This window comes from Staurois parvus, unplaced genomic scaffold, assembly GCF_062004578.1.
Source record: "Staurois parvus isolate SC_StPar_1 unplaced genomic scaffold, SC_StPar_1.0 ptg000014l, whole genome shotgun sequence".
Classification (NCBI taxonomy): domain Eukaryota; kingdom Metazoa; phylum Chordata; class Amphibia; order Anura; family Ranidae; genus Staurois; species Staurois parvus.
Window position 1 is genome coordinate 14,114,888 of NW_028317810.1, and position 18,634 is coordinate 14,133,521.

The window sequence follows — 18,634 nt, forward strand, 5'->3', positions numbered from 1 at the left end:
AATTTTTCTCTTGGTGTCAGGAAAACTTGTCATAAGTGATTCATGCTTATAGCATAGGAATGAGGCAGCAGACAGAAATGACACTTAGTGCTCTTAATTGAGACAGGTACACACTATACAGGGATACACTTTGTTCGTATTTCATTTATGAGGTTTACAACCACTTTAAACCTGATAAATATCTATTCTGTCTAATGTACTGTATATTTTTTTTTTTATAGACAATAGGACCTTATAATTTGATAAACTGCTAGGCCATGTCTTCTAGAAACACATTAATACTAATATAATAGTATATTCTTTTGAACACAATGAATAACCTTGATTCTGGTACTCAGTGCTTGGTGCTTGTTCTTCCTAATTTTCTAACATTTAAGGAATATCTATGGTATTTGTAATAGACTTAAATAGAGTAGGAGATGGGTTAGAATCTGTCAGGTTTTTATTGCAGGGCGACTCTTTCCATTTGTCACAGTGACCATTTTTTACCAGGACAAAAAGTGAAGGAAAATCCAAAATGTTGCAGGTGTCACTAAGACAAGAGGTAAGGGGACAACTGTTGCAGTGACAACTGTCTAAAATGGCATTTTCCCTCTCTCACTTTTTGTTGTATCTTTGGAAAATAAATACAATTTCTCAAACAGGGCATAGGTAACAAAATGAAAAAAGGACGAAGTTCCGTACTCTTGGCTAGAGGTACACTTTGTTATTAATCGTATGTTAAGAAATACTACACTAAATCTTCAGCTGTGTTGATTTATTATGACCATTTACATCAATTCCTGTCCAGACCAAGTAAAGAGGATTTTTCATTCTCTTACAGGCATGTCGCGACTTTTTGGAGTTAGCAGAAACCCACAGTCGTAAATGGCACCGTGCTTTACAGTATGAACGTGAGCAAAGAGTTCGCCTGGAAGAGACTATTGAGCAGTTAGCAAAGCAACACAACAGCTTGGAACGAGCTTGCCGAGGAGCACCTGGCCTGTCCTCCAATACTACAGGAATCCCTACCTCTGTAAAAGGTAAATCACCCTCTGTAAAATCCGACAAAAATTACCAAATGTATTCATTAAGGTCAAAAGCGATGTACAATTCCTAACTCGCATTCCTAAATCATCTTTTCTTTTACTGATCTTTCTGTTGTACCCAAAATCTGTGGTGTTGTCATTGGCCTCTGTTCATTAAAGTGTTACTAAACCCAGGACCCTGAATTCACTATATCTGGTCTACTACAGTACACAGAACATGGGAGTGCAATTATTTTAGTAAATATAAACTGCTAAATACCTTTTTTCATCAAAATCACTGCAGTCTTGTGACTTCTATCAGTGTCCAGACCAGCACTAGCTAAAGCTTGTAGGAGGAGTTTTCGTTCTGCTCTAGTAGGATGGAAATCCTCTGACCTCTGGACAGTGCTGATTGGCTCTGTGCTGATTATATGCACTCTCCCAAGAAAAAAAACCTCTCTAGCAATATACTGCCTACAGTTCAGTCTGGAGATAAGTGGAGGTCGCTTGAGAAAGGCAAGGAACAGAGAGGAAAGGATCAAACAGCCTTTTTACACAATGCAGAGGATTAACCCCTCAGGTTCCACAGTGAGTATAACAAGCATGCTTTACTGCATATACAGACTGATTTTACTGTTGTGGGTTTAGTAACACTTTAATATTGCCCATTATGCTCCTTTAGTTTATAAAATTGATTGTGGTAGAAAATTCCAAAAACACTTCAGTGCTGTAGTATCCATATGAAAAAATGGGCTAGCAGTAGCAGTACTGCCTTCTCGCCTGGGTTACTAAAATAATCAAATATGTACATTGGAATTTACACTATTCACTACTCGGCAATATACTCCACTACTGCATACATTGTACAGTATTTGTTGTTCTCCACACTTGTGCACTGTATATGCTGTTGTGTACATTATTTAAGCGGAGTTCCAGTCATTATTGTGTTTATTTAAAATCAGTACCTACAAAAACACTCGCCTGTTCCAGGGTCCAGCAATGTGCTCACCTGCTTCTCTCCCTCTTCTCTACCCTGGCGCTGGCATCTCAGGCTGTGACAGCTTGCGTGTATATAATAGAGTCCAGCGTGCAAGTCCAACATAAAATTATTAGTCCCCTTTCAGTCATATGTGATTGCTTATGCTGACAGATTCTCTTCAATTCTCCATATATTCTCACCACATAACAAAGTTGATCGAGTTCTTCAATTTATACATGAATCTGTAAACATGTGAACCCTTATTCCCCTTCTTCTAAGATAACTCTCTCTCCCCATAAGTGTGATAACACTCCAATATTCTTCATCCTTTCTCTTACCCTCCGATCCAAATTGTCTTGCTTCTACATAAATTGACCTTGCATTCCTCTTCTTTTTTCTTTACTTCTTAAAACGACTCTCCCAAAAAAATAGATACTCATATAGTGTAGTAATCTTGATTATACTGAAACACTAATAGTGTTATTGTACTCTTTTTACCTTTGTGATCACCCCAAACCAGTGCTTCATCCACCAATGTTGTTCCACCACATTTTAAATCATGCACCTTACCAAACTCTCCTATAATCTAGAGCATAACAGTCTCATAAGCCACCACTTCCGCTCCTGTGTTTGCCTCTATCGCCGGTGTCCACTCAGATGTTATCCTTATGGAACCAAACAAAAGCAGACCATAGTGTAGCAGGATAAGATCCAAACTATTAGTTAAAAAAACGCTTACAATGTATAAAAAGAAGCCAGCATACAACACCTAGTCTGAGACCTTTTCCAAGATGGCCACCGCTGAACTTCTGGATAACATCTGATGTCCCCAACTGATGCGTTTCGTCATTATGACTTTATCAAAAGAAAAGGACTTGGACCAAGTGTTGTATGTTGGCTTCTTTTTATACATTGGAAGTGCTTTTTTAACTAATACATAGATTGGATTTTATTCTGCTACACTATGGTCTGCTTTTGTTTGGTTCCATATGGATAACATCTGAGTGGAGCCCGGAGATAGAGGCAAACACAGGAACGAAAGTGGTGGCCTATGAGACTGTTAAGCTCCAGATCAGTGGTGTTTAGAAAGCTTGGAGACCCCTGCTTTAGATTATAGGAGAGTTTGGTAAGGTGCATGATTTATAAGGTGGTAGAACACCATTGGTGGATGAAGCACTGGTTTGGGGCGATCACAAAGGCGGAAAGAGTGTGAGTACAATAACACTATTGGTGTTTCATTGTAATCAAGATTACTACATTGTATGAGTATGTGTTTTTTTGGGAGAGTCCTTTTAAGAAGTAAAGAAGAGGGATGCAAGGTAGATTTATGCAGACGCAAGACAATGTGGATTAGAGGGTAAGAGTAAGGATGACAGATGTTGGAGTGTTATCACGTGAAGGATAAGTTGGCACAATATTTGCATTGTTTATGTGAGTTTAATACAAAATTGGAATTGGGATTTAAGGAGATAAAGCACTATATGTGGTTTTTGTATGTATTTTTACACGGGGAGAGAGAATTATCTTAGAAGAAGAGGAAGAAGGGTTCACATGTTTACAGATTCGCATATAAATTGAAGAACCACCCAGCCCCCACCTCACAACCACCACCTGGGTAGTTTGAAGGCTGGGTGAGGGCACCGGCGGTCCCCCCGACCCTGCCGTGAAGCAACTGGGACCCGCACCACCTAGGCCGAGGCCTATCTCAGCACCCAAGCACCTGGCCTGGCAGGGCCTACTGCGGCCTACCACGACACCCCCTCCCCCCGGACAACCCAAAGGGAGCCTGCTCCTGGCCTAAAGGAGCCCCACCCACACACCCCCATCCATACCCGTAAAGCTGTCCTGAAGCGAGCGCTTCCCACACCACTAAGCCCAGCAGATGATCTCGGCCTGGTGAGGCCCACCATTGCCTCCCACGACGCAACCCTGCCCGGACTGCTGAGCTCAACGAACGATCTCAACCTGGTGAAGCCTACCATCGCCCACCACAGCGCAACCTGACCTGCCCAGACCTGAAACTCATCTGATGACCCCCGGGAAGACAGTGTGGAAGAAGGCCCGACTGCTGGTTCTGCGATCCCCCAGCCTTACTACGCCCATCACCCACATTTGATGCCCACCTCTCACAACTTTCTCCATCTCCACCACCTAGAAAACACCTCCACTGCTGACGACCACCCTTCATCTCCACCACCTGGAAAACACCTCTACTGCTGACGACCACCCTTCTTCTCCGCAAACCTCACCCCTATAACCAGACTTTCACAAACTGATACTCGCAGCTTGATTACCCCCGGCTACAACCTATTGACCTGAACTCTACCCATCCTGCTCCTAGGCACGAGAACTCTAGCTACCTGAAGACACAGCGTTGAGATACGCCATTGCATGCTAGACTTTCTGCAACCAAGCTTCCCACCACACCTGTCCGCCACGCCGTTTACCTCCCTAAAATGCCTCCCCCACTCCTCCTCATACTCCTCTCCTCCATTCCCAAAATCTCTTCTCCATATCCCTCTGCTCCTCCCAAACATCTGTTCATTGCGCCCTCACTGCTTCCTTCTCCCCTCTGCGGCACCCACCACCTCCTCCTAATGCTCCACTCTCCCACTGACCCGAAGACCTCCACTGGTAGACTTACACGCTCCTGCACATCCCGCTCCCATGCCACCTTTCTCACCCTTCTTCTTCTCCTAACCGCCGGGGACATCTCCCTGAACCCTGGCCCTCCACCTCCTCGCCCACCCACAATACACCCTCCCACTTCCACGTCCTGCCGCAACCCCGTCAACCTAGTACCTGTCCCTCTGCTCCCCAAAACCAATCCCCCCATTTTCCTGTGCACTTCTGAACGCCCGATCGGTTTGCAACAAGCTCACCGCCATCCACGATCTCTTTGTTTCCCGCTCCCTCAACCTCCTAGCGATCACGGAAACCTGGGTCCAAGCCACTGACTCCACCTCCCCTGCAGCACTCTCCTATGGAGGTCTCATCTAGACCCACTCACCCAGACCCAACTGTCAAAAAGGTGTTGGGGTTGGTCTGCTCCTGTCACCACTGAGCACCTTCCGAGTCCTCCCAGACCCCCCCTCTCTATCCTTCTCCTCCTTTGAGGCTCACTGCATCCGACTTTTCTTTCCAACCCCCCTGAGGATTGCTGTGATCTACCGGCCTCCTGGACCCATATCCCACTTCCTTGATGACTTTTCCGCCTGGCTACCCTTCTACTCTCTTCCGAGCTACCCACCATCATCCTTGGAGACTTCAGCATCCCCGTCAACATCAATAACCCGGCTACATCTCATTTCCTCCACTTAACCTCCTTTTTTGCACTCACTTAGTGCATACAATCCACCACCCACTCCGACGGGAACATCCTGGACCTCCTCTTCTCCCATCTCTGCACCTCCCACAACCTCACAAACACCCCCTTCCCTCTCTCTGACCACAACCTCATCACCTTCTCTGTCTCCTCGTCCTCAAACGCCTACCCCCCCAAATGTCAAACTATTACCAGCTGGAATCTCCGCAACCTGAACCCTGCCCCCTTCCACTCCGCAGCTGATCAACTTTACGACAGCATCCTTCCACTGTCCTGCCCCAACCTGGCCACGACTGCCTATAACAACTCGCTGTCATCAGCTCTAAGCTCACTAGCGCATTTAACCACACAAAGCATCAGACCCAGCCCGCTCCAGCCCTGGCAGACTGATCATACCAAAACTCTCAAACGACGCAGTCGTGCGCTGATCCCAGATCCCAACTAGCGTTCACCCGCTACAAATCTGCCTTCCACACCTACACCTCCTCCCTCCACGCTGCCAAACAAGCCTACTTTCTGACCCTCATCAATACCCTCTCCTCCAATCCTCCCTGGCTCTTCTCCACTTTCAACTCTCTACTCTCTCTCCCCCCACCTCCACCCAGTACCTCACTCACCGCCCTCGAGATTGCCAATGACTTCAAAAATAAGATTGACACTATTTGCAGGGACATCGTTGCTGCTCAGACCTCCACCCCACCTACCTCCTCTCACACAGCAACCCCCTCAACACCCCTCCCCCTTGGCCTCACCACTGTTCAGACCTCCACCCCATCTAACATTCATCTAACCCCATCTAACATCCCTCATACAGTAGTCCCCTCAATACTCCACTCCTTCAACCCCACCACCACTGAGGAGGTCACCAAGGTCTTCTCTGAAGCCCGCCTCACCTCCTGTCCCCTCGACCCTGTCTCCTCACAACTCCTACGATCTCCCTCCTCCTCCATTCTACGCTCCCTCACCCACATCTTTAACCTCTCCCTCTCTTCTGGCGCATTCCCCTCCCCTCTGAAGCACACACACATCACTCCCATACTTAAAAAGCCCTCCCTGGACCCCACCGACCCAAACAACATTAGACCCATCTCCCTGCTGCCATTTACATCCAAACTCCTTGAGCGCTTAGTCTATACTCGCCTAAGCTCCCACCTCAACGACAACAACCTCCTTGACCCCCTACAGTCTGGCTTCCGTCCCCTACACTCCACCGAAACCGCCTTACTCAAACTCACAAACGACCTGCTAACCGCCAAAGCTAATGGCCACTACTCAGTGCTCCTACTCCTCGACCTCTCCGCGGCGTTTCACACAGTCGACCACCCCCTCCTCCTCAAGAAACTACACTCCCTTGGCCTTAGAGACTCCGCTCTCTCCTGGCTCTCATCCTACCTATCACAACGCTCTGTCAGCGTTACCTATAACACTACCAACTCCCCCCCACTCCCCCTCTCTGTTGGGGTCCCTCAAGGCTCTGTCCTCGGGCCCCTTCTCTTCTCCATCTACACCTCCTCCCTTGGCCAACTGATACACTCTCACAGCTTCAAATACCACCTCTATGCTGACGACACACAAATCTATCTCTCGACCCCTCGCCTCATCCCTTCAGTCTCCGCCCGAATCACCAGCCTACTGAATGACATATTAAATTGGATGTCACTCCACTTCCTTAAACTGAACCTCTCCAAACCGAGCTCCTAGTCTTCCCCCCCAGCCCACGCACCCCCCCATCCCCACTGACTTCTCCATCACGTCCAACCATGCCACCATCAAGCCCACCCCGCAAGCCAGAGTACTTGGTGTCATACTAGACTCCAATCTATCCTTCCAGCCCCAAGTCCAATCGCTAACAAATTCATGCAGACTCCACCTCCGCAACATTGCCAAAATACGCGCATTCCTAACCCCAGAAACTACTAAGCAGCTCATCCACTCCCTCATCATATCACGACTCGATTACTGCAACTCCCTCCTCACTGGCCTGCCTCACAGCAGGCTATCCCCACTTCAGTCGATCCTGAATACGGCGGCCAGACTCATCCACCTTACCAACCGCTCCGTTTCTGCCACCACCCTCTGCCAATCCCTCCACTGGCTTCTGATTGCCCAACAGATCAAATTCAAACGGCTAACACTGATGTACAAAGCTGTCCATAATTCTGCCCCAAACTACATCACCGACCTAATATCCAAATACCACCCAAAACGCACTCTCCGCTCTTCACAAGACCTCCTTCTCTCTAGTTCCCTGATCTCCTCCTCCCATGCCCGCCTCCAGGACTTCTCCAGGGCATCACCCATCCTCTTGAACTCCCTACCCCAATTCATCAAACTATTACCCACTCTCCTCTCCTTTAGGCGCACCCTAAAAACCCACCTCTTCAGGGAAGCCTACCCCACCCTCTGCTAACTGCCGATCTCCTCCACTCTTCCTACCACTCCATCCCCCACAGCTTTTCCTCCTGTACCACTATCCCCTCCCTCCTAGATTGTAAGCTCCAAGGAGCAGGGCCCTCGAATCCCTCATGTATCGCACTGCATTGTTATTGTACTGTCTCATGTATTGTCCCCCATTGTAATGTACAGCGCTGAGCGAACTGTTGGCGCTATATGAATACTGTATAATAATAAAAAATAATAATAACTCGATCAACTTTGTTATGTGGTGAGAATATATGGAGAATTGAAGAGAAGCTTCCCGCATAAGCAATCACTTATGACTGTGAAAGGGGACTAATAATTTTATGTTGGACTTGCACGCTGGACTGTAATATATACATGTTGCACCTTCCCAGGGGAAAAGGATTAATCCGGAAAATTTAATTTGATTTAGGATCTATTTTCCTGATTTATTGCATTTATTTTGGTGGTAGTAGCTATAGATAATTCTCAGGCGTGGAATTCATCATACATTATATGTGACAGCTTGCGGCTTCACAGCTGGGTGCCCACTTTACATGCATGAGTCACGCTGCGCATCATGATTGGTTCAGCAGTCTTCTGGGACCTCTAAGGTGTCCCAGAAGACCGTGTGAGGGAGGAGGGGGGCCAAACCTCTGGCCGCAGTGAACTAAGCCAGAAGTGGGAGTGGGTACCTGTCCAAACCAGGTATCCACTCCCCCCCCCAAAAAAAAAACAAATGCCAGATATGACAGTGGAGGGGGGAGGAGACAAACAAACAAGCTTCCACTTTTGGGTGGAACTCTGCTTTAACTCTACAGTGCTCCACTCTAGTTTATTTATCATACTCCACAGCTTTCCCGTGTGTGCACTGTGCTGTATGTAATATACTCCACCCCTTTGCAATGTGTGCACTGTGCTGTATGTAATATACGTCACCCCTTTCCAATGTGTGCACTGTGCTGTATGTAATGTGCTCCACCCCTTTCCAATGTGTGCACTGTGCTGTATGTAATATATTTCACCCCTTTCCAATGTGTGCACTGTGCTGTATCTAATATACTTCACCCCTTTCCAATGTGTGCACTGTGCTGTATGTTACACGTTTCACACCTTTCCAAATGCTGTATACAATATACTCCACCATTTCCAATGCGTGCACTGTGTAGTAAATTCAACATTACTCAGTTCTGTATTTTATAAATGTTTACACTATATAACTCTGTACACTGTGTAGTATGGCATATAATCCACACTACTATACTGTTGTCACTGTGGTACACATTTTAAAAGCCAAATGGCCTTACTGTGTACAGTTAGGTGTACATTACATAACGATCATTGGTCTACATTGGAGTTGACTGACACAAGGCATACATCATCATAGTCCTCCCTTTTGTAAGTTTATCAAATTGTCTCAACAAAGACTGTCTGTGTTCCATAACTACTAGTTAGGTTCAGGTTTTATTTTCCCAAAATGCTCTGACAGAAAACAGTTTTTTATGGTTCACGCAGGATGGGGGCAGGATGGAGAAAGATTTTCAATAACGGAAGAGAAATCAGCACAAGTGACACATTCTACTACCTGTAACTTATGTCCCTTATGCTGATTTTACTATTTGTGATTTTTGTCTGCACTTAGGCTTTAAATAATTTGTTGAGAACTGCTTGGCCGCAGACTTGTGGTCATAGCAAAACTAAGTAGTCAATAACGGCAAATTATTTGAAGTACAGCCCAGAGTATTTATGACTTCAGAGAAAATGTTGATTTCATGCAGGCATGTAAAAATATGTAATAAACAGTACATTTGTAATGCAGAATACAAGATCAATCTTCACTGAACTGCAGTCTACTGTCTAAAAGTGTTCTGATTGGCTGCTGGTAGGTACTGACATGTACACTGAGAATGTGTGTTATTACTCTCGCTGTCACCAGAGCAAAGTGAAGCCAGTGCTTTGTCTACTCATTCTGTCACTCCTTATCAGCAACTGAAGGTTAATGCATGTCAAAACTCGTCATTGACTGAGTCTGGCAAAAACTGAAAACCAGTAAACCACTTAAAATTTATTATAGAAACATAAATCATTTATTTATATACTGTGTGTATATGCATACATATCCACCCTAGAACATGCTTTCAAAAACTATTATTATGTAAAGTGCTAAGAAACTGCTACAGTCTCTCTTAAGCCTCTTGGACACTGCTGCCTAAAAACTTTTTGTTTTTAGCATACAGGCATTTGTTTTCACTGATCTAATTTCAGCCCATTGTTTTGAATGTATCTGTACACACAGGTGCATAAACATGCGCTACTTATAGATGAGTAAAAAAACAAAACAGAATTATTAGAAGACTCATCTGATGGGCAGCAAAACCCTTGCCCTGAAGAAACTCTGGGTACACCTTTTTAAGAAGATGTCTCTCTGGAGTCCTTAGGAAGAGAATGTCAGACTTTGGGGGCATAATGTTGCTGAGGCCTGGATTGCCCTCCGGAGATGAAAAGGGTCATTGCCTGGCAAAGTCTGAAATGTATGCTCTCCTCCTGGTGGTGAAAAGTGTTATGGCTTATTAAAAACTTAAAAGTGGCGATGCTGAAGTGGTCATCTTTAATATATGTGCCGTTTTCTGCAGCTTGGAAGTTGGTGAGTGCACAAAGGTGGAGGCACAACACGTGGAGTTTTAATTTTTGGGTTGGTGTAAGATACACACGAACACATCTGCTTATTTTTAAAGTGGACTTTATTTCATTTTCAAGTAGACTTTATTTTGCAAATACAATGCACTTATGATTATTTTGTCACTTTTGCACTGCTTTATGTGTGCTTTTTATATGTTGATACTGAAACATAAATTCTGTATGGTGATGCTGCAGGATTTCTTATGGCAAAATTTAGGAAGTATTATTGTAAATTATTTACCTCCTCTTTACCTCTGGACTTTGAGCCCTCAAATCTACATCCTCTCCTTGACTCCAGAGCCCTGGACTGGCCCTCCAATCAGGAAAGGGAATCCCTAATGCACCCGATTACAACAGAGCAGGTCTTTACAGTAATACACTCCTTCCCCACAGGCAGGGCTCCTTGGCCCAGACGGCCTCTCCATAGAATTTTATAGACAACATGGTGACATTCTTGAACCGAGTCTGGCTACATTGTTTACCAAGTGTTTAGCTGTTGACTCTCTTCCATCTTCTATGCATGAAGCTCATATCATGCTGATAAATAAAAGCCCTAAAGATCTAGCATTATGTGTCTCCTACAGGTCCATAGAGTTATCGAATACTGATTTTAAAACTCTCACCCAGCTCCTCACTGGCAGACTCACTTTCTTCCTCCATTCACTAATTGACCCAGACCAAACCGGTTTTATGTCTTGTAAGTCTACGGACAACCACATACATAGATTGTTCCCAAATATACACACTCCACATGTCAATGTGGGTACTAGAGTGGTTGCCTCTCTCTATATCGAAAAAGGGTTTGATACAGTTGAGTGGCCCTATCCTATGGGATGTCTTAAGGAGAATGGGTATATCATGTTTTATTCAATGACTTTACACCCTATATAAGCACCCCACTGCTTCTATTCAACTGGGAAGTCACTTATCTAAACCCTTTCACATTGCATAGAGGTACAAGCTGGGTTGTCCTTTCTGCTCTTGCTATGGTATCCTGGGTGTCGGAGTCCCTTCGTATCTCCCCTGAGATTAAGGGACTTAAAATTGTTTGGCTGGAGGAGAGGGTGGCCCTGTATGCAGATGACCTCCTCCTGTTTTTAAATGGCCCGGTTCCATAAGGTGCCTCATAGAGCTCTACATTGGATTCAGTATGGCAAACTGTGTTTTTGGAAGTATTCCTGAGCCCATGCAATAATGTCCATCATAGAATCATGCCTCTTTTTGATCCCGGACAATCTGAGGGCTGGAAGATCATAGAGTTTCAATATTTAAAGTCTTTGCAGTTTTACATTGGGAAACCTTGTTCTGAAATTGTTTGACAATTTTTAGACACAGTTTTTCACAGATTGTTGAACCTCCACCCATCTTTACTTCTAAGACATTGTAACTCTCTAAGATGCTCTTTTTATACCCAGTCATGTTACTATCCTGCTGCAAATGTATCTGATTAGTTGCAAAATGTTGTTCTATCCCTTCCTTGTTAGTACCACTTACTTTGCCAGCTTTTTGTTGCCGTGCCCAAACTTTTTCTATTGTGAATAAAATATGGGATTATGAGATATGCAAACCATTGCATTCTGTTTTTCTGCACAGATCTTCCCATGCCTTAGTAAGCACCCCTGGTGCACCCCATACTAACCCAGCCTTCTCCCAAACCTCCCTGTTGCCCCATTGCTGTGATGTGTGACTACACTTGCTTATGGATTATGGTTCACCCAGGCCATGTTAGGGCACCCAGGGTGTTCACTTGCTCACAACATACTGTAAATGCAGAAATCTCTGGATGCCTGCAGTTTGAAGTTCTAGCCAAGTTGACATATGTTTTTAAAGTAACAAGTGTACTTTAAGATTTACATTGTAGCAGTTACTCGGCAGCAAAATTCCTAACTATTTTAGAATGGACGCAATGTGCAAAAATAGCTGCTGATATTATTTTTAAACTCAGAAACCAGGACTAAAAATGACCCTCGGTACTTTGCATCCTAAAGCACTGGGTAAAGTTGCATTTTACTGGGAAGCTGTGACTGAATTTTGTGGGTCTGAGCTTTCCAGCTGACATGGTTTTTAATTCTTCCCGGATTATCTGCTGGCATGAAGCATATTTGAAACTGCAGTGCTGAGTTTCTGAGTTTGACTACCGATAATGGGTGAGTTTCCTGTGTATGTGTATTCAGTATGCAAACTAATGTGATTTTAAGTTTAACTCCGTTCATCCATTATAATCTATTACATTGAGCACTGAATTTAAAGTGATCATGGATTGGCCTTTCTTTCATCTGGAGCTTTGTAACTCTAAATCAAAACTGTATTAAACAATGCTATTGATTTTTACATGTTGTAGTTTAAAATAATATTAGGGATGCAAGAGTGTGGGACATCTTTATTAAGAAAGTAAAAATAGTATATGACCACAGTAATGTGCATGTGAACGTTAAAGCCCAACCCCACTGAAAAAAATTTATGAATTTTCAAAAAAAATGTTAAAAACTTAGCTTCCAGGAATTCACTACTGTGACTCCAATAGGGAGATTTTTAGTTCCTATTCTGAGAATACCAGGATATAATGGAGACAATCAGCAATAAAAAAAAGCTTCACGTTTCTAAACTTTATTTGCTCTTAAAAAAGTATATTTGTTTTTTTTTTACCCATTACAGATTTCCCCTCACTTCCTGTTTAACTCCATGTTACCAGGACAGGATGTAGGTGAAACCTTCTCAACAGAAACACAGATAGTGACTTCCTAGATTTGGGCTTTAGAGTCCATAACATTTTCAGCAGCTGTTTAAAATCAAAACTGTAATGCACTTATTTTTTGATTGCCATTATAGGACTATATGGTATGATCTTGTAAATCTGAATACATGTGACATTGTTCAGTTATACAGTAGATGTGGTACAACAGTTCAGAAATATAGAGATATGTTGTATGATGGGACTGAAATAGTGATGATGTTATGTCTGTGGCATCTTAGAGTCATGTGTAGAATTTCCATGTGGAAGGTTAATAATGTTCCTAGGTGACAAGAAGTCTGGGTGAAAGTGAACATAAGTATAGGGTCATGTGGAAGGAGCAGTGTCTAACTCTTCTTAATACTTCCTGGCTTCACACTAGGATATTTAAAACAAATATTTAATTATTATTTTGCAGTTTAAAGTAGAACTATGCCCAGGCTATGGACCATCAAGTATTTATATATTATTAACGTTAGCTTTGCAACAAGCCCCAATTCACTTTTGTAACTGAAGTTACTGTGGAGCAATTCATCCCAAAAGTTTACACCAGAAGCAGTGAAGTCATCTCCTAGCAGCTCTACCCTCAGCAGTGGCTCAGCAACCTTACTATCTCTAATTTAATCACAGAGCAGGTGCCATGTAAGAGGGGAGCAGGGTAAGCTGAGCTGCTGAGAGGTAATGACTTCAGTGCTTTTAAACTTAAGCAGGCCATAGACGATGCGATTCTCTTTCCTGCAATCACGGTTGACCAACAGTGTTGATGAGGGAATCCCTCCCTTGAAACTATTGGCATAAAAAATCCGACAGACTGGTTGTACCCAAGTCATACAACAATCGAAATGGGTACAATCAGCCTGCCCATAGATGGTTTCAAACCATCTATGGCTTTCTTTAGAGGATGAGTTGCCTAACCGTATCTATAGCGAGGTCAGTGAGGGCATGCTCATTGTCTACTTGTTAGGGATATGGGAATACTGACCCTGTAATAATGATAAATATCACTGAGAGGGGTGATAAAAATCAGTAAAGACTTCTCTTTTTTTGGAAAACCTCATAGCTGATTTTACTTTTTATTTTAATTTTGCATTTTAACACTTTGTGTTAAATGGGAAAAATTTGTAAATAAATTTGTAAATAATATGTATCAATTTTGTGTTATACACTAATGTACCAAAGTTTTTTTTTCTATATTTTTACCATTCAGCATTCAGTCCCAACCACCCTGTTGTACCAGGAGTTTTATCACACAGCCAACTATTATAGTAGGGCTCTAGGGAAAAAGAACATGTTCTTCCCATAATATATGAATCAATGGCATTTCTAATAATAATCTACTTACACCTTCTAAGACAATATACTGTAGCTGCAGATGTAATTGAAAGTAGCAGGCAGTAACAAGACAGCTGTCCTTTCACACTGGCACAACCATACTGGTAGAATCTACTGCAATCCTCTTCTTTGTCTACATGATATAAAAGTCTTGTTCCTGTTTATTCATAAAAAAGGGGATAATCTGCATCCATCATTTTCCTACATGTTGAAATGGTGTGTAATGAGCTCTTCTTCTAAGTACTAGACATCTTTTCATCACTTGGGTGATACCACTTTGTGCAGCTCAAATTGATTTAAAAAACAAATGCCAAAATATGTATGGAACTATGATAACTCACAGTGAATTTAGCCATGTTATCTTTTTTGGGGGAGATGTTCTACTAACTACAACTATGGAGCAGCTAATGTGTCCCTTTGCCTTCTGCATGCTAGCGGGAACTGGTGGTAGGGTTTTTCTGGGCTACACTAGGCACTGTGAGCAGGGTCACGTGCCCTGCACATGGGTTATCTTTACTGTGTCATGCTCATCAATGCTTCTAGACAAGGCAGGAAATGCTTTCAGGAAAAGTCACGACGGCCCTCCAACTTAGAGATGGGCCGTACACTGTGTACATTGAGTGAATAAGCTGGATTCCAGCTAGCCTCCTGGTCCCGTGTCAATGCACACCTTAGTGTAACTGTTGGCATTTAGGAGGGACATGCTGAGTCTATGCCCACTCCACCTGTCCAGTGTACCTCTGCCATCTCACTCCCAGTGGCAGAACGGCATCGTGCACATAGTGCAGACTGCATGCAAGCACTTTGTTCCTCTGGCTCTCCCATACCTGTTGGCTAGGCTGAGGGCCTCCATGGCGCTGATCTGCACCCATTGCTATGGAACACAGACCATTGGAGAGGGCGCCAAAAGCAGTGACCCCCCTCGCTACCGAAGTATGCCTCACCTAGTACAGGTAACATGCTTCATGACAGGCTGCTTATACTGGTTACTTATATTTTTGTTACTCTTGGCAACTACTTCTCTTTCAAACCATGGTATCTCTTGAAGACACTGGCTTCATACCCTAATGTGCTTTACTGACCCAAGCTCCAAATGTCTAGTGTGCCAGTTGGTTTAATGCACCCCTTTAGAATAACTTCAGACCAGGCAGAACATGTGTTCACAAGACTGATAAAACTCAGCATAACAGTTTAACAGGCAAAGAGTCTTTTCTGTAACTAACCCTTAGTGCTGATTCACATATATGCAGATTGGATGCTGTTTGAGCCGCATCCAATCTGCATGACATGTGAAATAACATTTCTTCCTATGGTGCCTGTTCACATATGTCCGGTGCACTGGCAATGCAGATTCAGTGCGGTTTCAAAAAGAGTCATGTATGATTTCTGAACAGTGCCTTCAGGTTCAGGTGCGGATTACAGGCTATTGACTTCTATGGGAACTGTTTCTAAACCGTATATGTGTGAACAGAATAAGATCCTGAGCTAATCTTGTCCTGAACCTGATGTAAACCTGATATGAACCAGTGAACAACTACTGTATCAATTAGCTATGAAACCTGAGCTTGGATCCGCACTGCACATGTGTGAATCAGCTGTAACTGTGGCTGCCCCAGCATACCTGCATAGGCAGAGTCCAATACTGGCAAGTCCAAAGTAGCGGTAGTCCATGGGTGACAGTTTCCTGATGAGTCTATGTCTTCAGTGAGGACTACAAGTCCTAGTAGACCCTTATATGGTGGTGTTACTGCAGTTCCCCAAGCAGAGCTCAGCAGAAAATTTCCATGAAATTCTCTCGAGACCCTCTAAACACTCCCTGTGTAATAGCTGGAGATTACATGCTGTGTCTTGTCTGTGCCTTCTTCCCATGCAGCACCTCTCAGAGTCAGAGCCCTTCCCCTTTAATTTACAGCACAGGGAGAGAGGAAGAGCCCAGAAGTAGTGGGACAATGCCTTAACCCCTTCCCCCTGGCTCAGGCAGCCATAATTAGATACCTACTGTAGGCAACCTGCCTACATACATATAAGGTTCATCTTACCCTTCAGAGGTCCCGCAGTATGTATATGCAATTGACTGTTTTGCCAATTACAATGCAAATCATCTTAGCAGAAACATGTCTTACTGAGCTTGCAGAAATAGCCAAGTGCATACGCAGACTGCATTACTGCTACTTGCTGAGCTCAGTTAGTCTTACAAGCAGCCACTACACAAACCCTAACATTGTTGCCTTTTTTCCTTGCAATGGAGGAGCAGTTGGATTATAGTCCAGTGTCAGAAGAAATTGCATCCCCTCTACCAACTGAAGCTGATTTAAAGCACAGTTAACACAGAGCACATAATTCATAATGGGGCTAGAGCTATATTCCCATATCAGACATGGTCAACTAAGACATATTGAGAAGGAGTGACCCTTCAAGGGTCCTTATTTTTTTGTCATATACTTTCACATGCCTAAGGGCAAAAAAAGCATGGCAAGTAGGTTATCTGGGTCCCAATGGCATAGTACAAACCAGTGTAGTGTGTTCCAGTGCTTTTCAACCCCAGAAAAAAAAAAGTACAACATGCTGCTTTTTTCCTGCACAGAACTGTAAAAAAACATCAAAATTGCAACAAAAAAGCACTGGAACCCAGTACAGTGGGAAAAAAACCCAGAAAAAGGAAGCAAAGAAAAAACATTGTCTCAATGAAAATAAAGCAATTGCAATTGAAATGACCAAAAAAAGAAAGGAAGGGGAAAAAAGAATTTCGATCACATCTGGAAACGCATAAATGATGCATCAAAAACAAATTGGAATTCATCAAAATGTGTTAAAAAGCGCATGCAGAAACACATCCAGAACGGATCTGGAGGACATTTTTGTGGTGTGAACTGGCCCTAAGTTAGAAACATAGGGACCCTGTAAATATTTTTTTTTCCACAGAAATTAATAAAGTTTTTCCGAAATTGTATTGTTGCTGAGCATTACAGCCAGTATATATAAAATGGTTAGCAGAACACTTCTTTAAATGCTAGAAGAGGTATTCAGCATTCATGCATTCATTTCTACCTGGGTAGCTCAGCCAATGAAATACACCTTCTCATTTATTAGGTGTCAGCATAATGACATGGGGTCTGTCCAACAATTCTGTATCAGGTCTTGCTGTGCCAGAAAATTGAAACATCAATACACCCAAGAAGACTTATATGATGCCAAAGAGTTAAATTGCTAAACGGTATCTTAAGTTCCTAAGGACTTTTGATGATAGATCTCTGTGCATGTGATTGAAATTACCAGGGCTGTTACAAGGGGATTCCACTCTCCCTGTTTTATATTGAAATTATTTAAAGAGGTCAAATAAATAGGGGTTGACTTTTCTTACTAGATCCTACAAATAATATTACTTTTGCGTGGACTAATTATATAAGAACTGATGCATACAATTTTCCACACCCTGAGTAACTTAAGTGGAATAACAAATGTACAGTAAGAGGTTGCTTCCATAGCTATCCAAGTGTGCCTTCATTCTCTGGAAAATACATTAGCAGAAGGTGTGGTTAATTGGATAGATAGTAATGAAAAAAAGAGGACATACAATGAGAGGACAGCGAAGATTCCAGGAGAGGACAAGGATATGTAGAAAGAAAATTGTAGGACAGGGTGCTTGGAATGATTCCTACATGTCAACTTTCAGTATAGTACACTGGAGGCATGGATTTTTTTTTAAATGCTGTTCATCCCGTTTGGGGATGTTTCTTATTTATCATCACCAAATTATAACTGGATTGAAGTCAATGGTCAATGTATTCTCAGAGTGTGCATTAGCTATTTTAGCTGTCAGGAAGATATGTGAAATCAATCAACTTTTAGAATTGTACTTTATCAGGGACGGGTATGTTCAGTAAAGCTTCATTGTCACTTTATTGTTTCTCTTCAAAAAGTAGAAAATAATGCTGTTATTAAAGCACAATTCCAGCCAATATGTGAAATAATTCAGTGAGCTAAAATGAATATTGAGCAAGAGCAGATTCGATAAAATTGGAACACTCAATCAGGGGAATTCGGTAAAGCAGTAATGTCACTTTTCTGGTGGTATGGCTCCTTTAACATGACTTGCACTTAATTCATGAAACTCTTGCTCCAGTTTTGGTACAGGTACCAACACATGTGCCATATGCAGGCACTGTAGTCCTTACTATCAC

At 43.1% G+C, this 18,634-nt stretch overlaps 1 protein-coding gene across 4 annotated transcripts in view; it reads left to right on the forward strand.

Annotated features, from left to right (window-relative positions):
* OSBP2 (oxysterol binding protein 2) overlaps positions 1-18,634 on the forward strand; it is a 344,220-nt gene that overhangs the window by 234,706 nt on the left and 90,880 nt on the right. For all 4 annotated transcript variants that reach the window (XM_089677503.1, XM_089677518.1, XM_089677527.1 and 1 more), the window contains one exon: positions 824-1,022. In XM_089677503.1, coding sequence (XP_089533629.1) covers positions 824-1,022 — 199 coding nt within the window. The remainder of the gene's footprint in view (positions 1-823; positions 1,023-18,634) is intronic.